This window comes from Pterocles gutturalis, unplaced genomic scaffold (genome assembly GCF_000699245.1).
Source record: "Pterocles gutturalis isolate BGI_N339 unplaced genomic scaffold, ASM69924v1 scaffold20731, whole genome shotgun sequence".
NCBI classification, from domain to species: domain Eukaryota; kingdom Metazoa; phylum Chordata; class Aves; order Pterocliformes; family Pteroclidae; genus Pterocles; species Pterocles gutturalis.
The window spans coordinates 2,967-5,886 of NW_010105968.1; the positions used below are offsets into that span (position 1 = coordinate 2,967).

The 2,920-nt window shown below is 54.6% G+C and overlaps 1 protein-coding gene across 1 annotated transcript in view; it reads left to right on the forward strand.

Moving 5' to 3' along the window:
* Positions 1–2,920, forward strand: part of LOC104472061 (beta-soluble NSF attachment protein) — a gene marked incomplete at its 5' end in the record, with an annotated part of 5,255 nt that overhangs the window by 1,749 nt on the left and 586 nt on the right. The window contains 6 exons of the mRNA XM_010087600.1: positions 1–27; positions 845–900; positions 1,275–1,359; positions 1,973–2,077; positions 2,342–2,410; positions 2,711–2,761. Of these exons, the coding sequence (XP_010085902.1) occupies positions 1–27; positions 845–900; positions 1,275–1,359; positions 1,973–2,077; positions 2,342–2,410; positions 2,711–2,761 (393 nt within the window). The remainder of the gene's footprint in view (positions 28–844; positions 901–1,274; positions 1,360–1,972; positions 2,078–2,341; positions 2,411–2,710; positions 2,762–2,920) is intronic.

The window sequence follows — 2,920 nt, forward strand, 5'->3', positions numbered from 1 at the left end:
GCGGCGGAGCTGGTGGACATCGAGAAGGTAAGAGGATGTGGGGTGCTGGCGGCGCTGCTCTGCAGGTGCTGCGGCTGCATTTCCCTCCCCGGCCAGAGCAGCGCTGAGCTCAGCGCGGCCGATAAATCCCGGCTGTGCCGTCCGGCCCCCGGCTGCTCTACGGAGATGTGGCTTGTTTACGGGTGAGCGATGATTTCCCCAGCATGCGTCTCTGCCGAGGCAATCCCGACCCTTTTGTGTGCCCCTCTGCTGAGCAGCCACACCCGGCTGAGAAAGCTCTGGGCTGCAGCGGTGTTTCACATTGGAAAAGTGCTTTGGGAAGGTTTGGAAGCGGGGCGGTTCTGCAGCTGTTTCCTGCTGTTGCTTTTAGCTCATGCTTCAGCACCGACCCTCTCTCATTCCCATCGCCGAGGTCCCTGAGCAGGAATCCCTCAGCAGCTCAGCTGGATGCAAATCATCCGCTTGAAGTTTGTGGGACAAAAATTGATGGTTTCTAGGGACTATGTCCTAGATAATCATTTGCTTCCTCGGCTCCGCTTCATTGCATCCCATCCACCTCCGTTAACGGCTTTGGTGTTGCTTCCCCGTGTAACTCAAGCCCTGCTATGTCAGGGCTGTTCTGCTGAGCGGTTTATGGCCTCGTGGCCAACCTGGCGGCAGCCTTGTCGTGCCGTGATAACGAGGGTTTTTAGTCATTAACGTGAGAGTAGCGTCACCCGCATTAAACCTGCGCGGGACCCCGGGACTCTTGACCAAGTTCAGGGTCAAATTTCCAAGGGCAGCCTCGTCTGACCCAAAGTTGTGCTTCGGGAGCAGCATTCGAGCGCGGTGTTTCTGTCCCCAGGCGATTGCGCACTACGAGCAGGCTGCGGACTACTACAAGGGAGAGGAGTCCAACAGGCAAGTGGGTTTGTGAAGAGTCACAACGGGGAAGGGCTGGAGACGGGGATTTGTCTGAAGCGTCCTTTGGTGGGATCCCGCTTGGATCTCTGTCTGAGGTTCCCATCCTGCGCGCAGGCTTTTCTGGTTTGGGGTGCAGGGGAAGCGCAGAGGGATCGAACCGTGCCTGACACCAGGTCTGTGCGCAGCTGAAGGGCTCCCTGCCTTTCCCTGTGTTTTAATTTTGGCCATTAAAGATAAAATGCCCCTCGTCTGCAGCTTTTGGGTCCCGCTTTTGTACACACTAAGTAGCGCTGGGCAGCACCAGGGTATGGATTTATTTTTTTCCTCCCCCAGGACATGATTACTTACTTTAACGCTGTGATTGATTGCAGCTCCGCCAACAAGTGTCTGCTGAAGGTGGCTGCCTACGCGGCGCAGCTGGAGCAGTACCAGAAGGCGATAGAAATCTACGAGCAGGTGAGGATGTGCGCGTCCTCCCATGGGGCAAACATATCTTGGAAATGAAAAGCAGGTCAGCGTGTCGGGTGTCACAAAATTCCTGCAGCCTAGAAGCTCCTAATCCGATGTATTTCGGGGCTGACTCTGCCTTTCTGAGACACGCTTTGCTCCTTCACTTTTAAGAGCTGCTTTGACTCGCCAGAAGTGTTTTTTCCTCTGAATTCTGTTGTGTCTAGAGAAAGGCTGGTGGAAGCAGGGGAAGGAAATCTGTAATTACACTTTTGATCGTATTTACAAATATTTTTGGTAGAAAATTTCCCCCAAAATTTGTAAACTTGCTTGCTCTGCCTTTGGATTTACCTGGGCACACTCGCAGTGCTGTTTCCCTGCTTCTGGAGGGTGAATAGCGGAGCAGGTTTTCACCGAGTCTCCGACTTCCCTTGGGATTCGTTAAAAATCCGCCTGGCTTCCCAGCAGCTCTTTGCACGGAGGCTGGCGTTCTGTTCACAGTCTTTATTTGCCGACAGCCGCGCGGGGCTGTGTGTCGTTTCAGACGGCTGTCCTGTTTTTGCTGCAGTTCCTAACGAGGCGGTTTTCTTTCCCAGCTCTAACGGGATCTTTTCGTGCCTAGGTTGGGACGAACACGATGGATAACCCTCTGCTCAAGTACAGCGCCAAGGAGTATTTCTTCAAAGCCGCCCTGTGCCACTTCATCGTGGACGAGCTGAACGCGAAGGTCAGTGGGCTCAGCGCTGTTACCCCAAATTTTCTGTGTCCCTCGTTACCAGCCTTTGCCGGCCGAGACACGTCCTCGCGCAGGCAGGGATTTGCGAGGCTGTTGCACGGACCGAAGCCTGAAGTGCTGTCGTGTCGAGCTGGGCTGATGGTGAATCCTTCCGCAGGCGCTCTGTGCAGTTTCAGGACTGGAAAGCACAAACTGAAACAGCGAGCGGTTTGGTGTGAAACAAGCGGAAGGGCTCTCTCTCTCTCTCTCTTTCAGCTCGCGCTGGAGAAATACGAAGAAATGTTCCCAGCGTTCACAGACTCGCGAGAGTGCAAGCTGTTGAAAGTGAGTAAAGCCAGGATCTGTGTCAGAGTCACACCTGAACGGGCATCCTGCCCTTTCACTTGGGCCTTTTCCCCTCGCCGGAGATTTTGGGCTTTATTTGAAGGTTTTAGAAGACACTGGACTCGCTTTGCAGCGGGTTTATACCGCACTTGTGGAAGTAGCTGCAGCTAAAGCTGATTATTCTGGATAACTTAACCCAGCCAAACCAGTTGTGTGTGGGGCGGGTGGTCTGGATGGGCTGTGAAGGTGGGACACGTGGGTGCCGAGGCCCCTCTCTGATTTGTAACGGCCTTTTCCCAGAAACTGCTGGAAGCCCACGAGGAGCAGAACTGCGAGGCGTACACCGAGGCAGTGAGTAGTCACAGATCCGCTGCAGTGCGCTCGTGGTGGCGGGTTCTTCCTTTTTGATCCTTTTTTTGGGTGCGTGTGCGCTGTTAAATGTTGGGTCCGTGGCTGCCCGAGCTCTGAGAGTGGTGACCGAGCCCAGTGAGGCAAAACACCGGCGCTGTG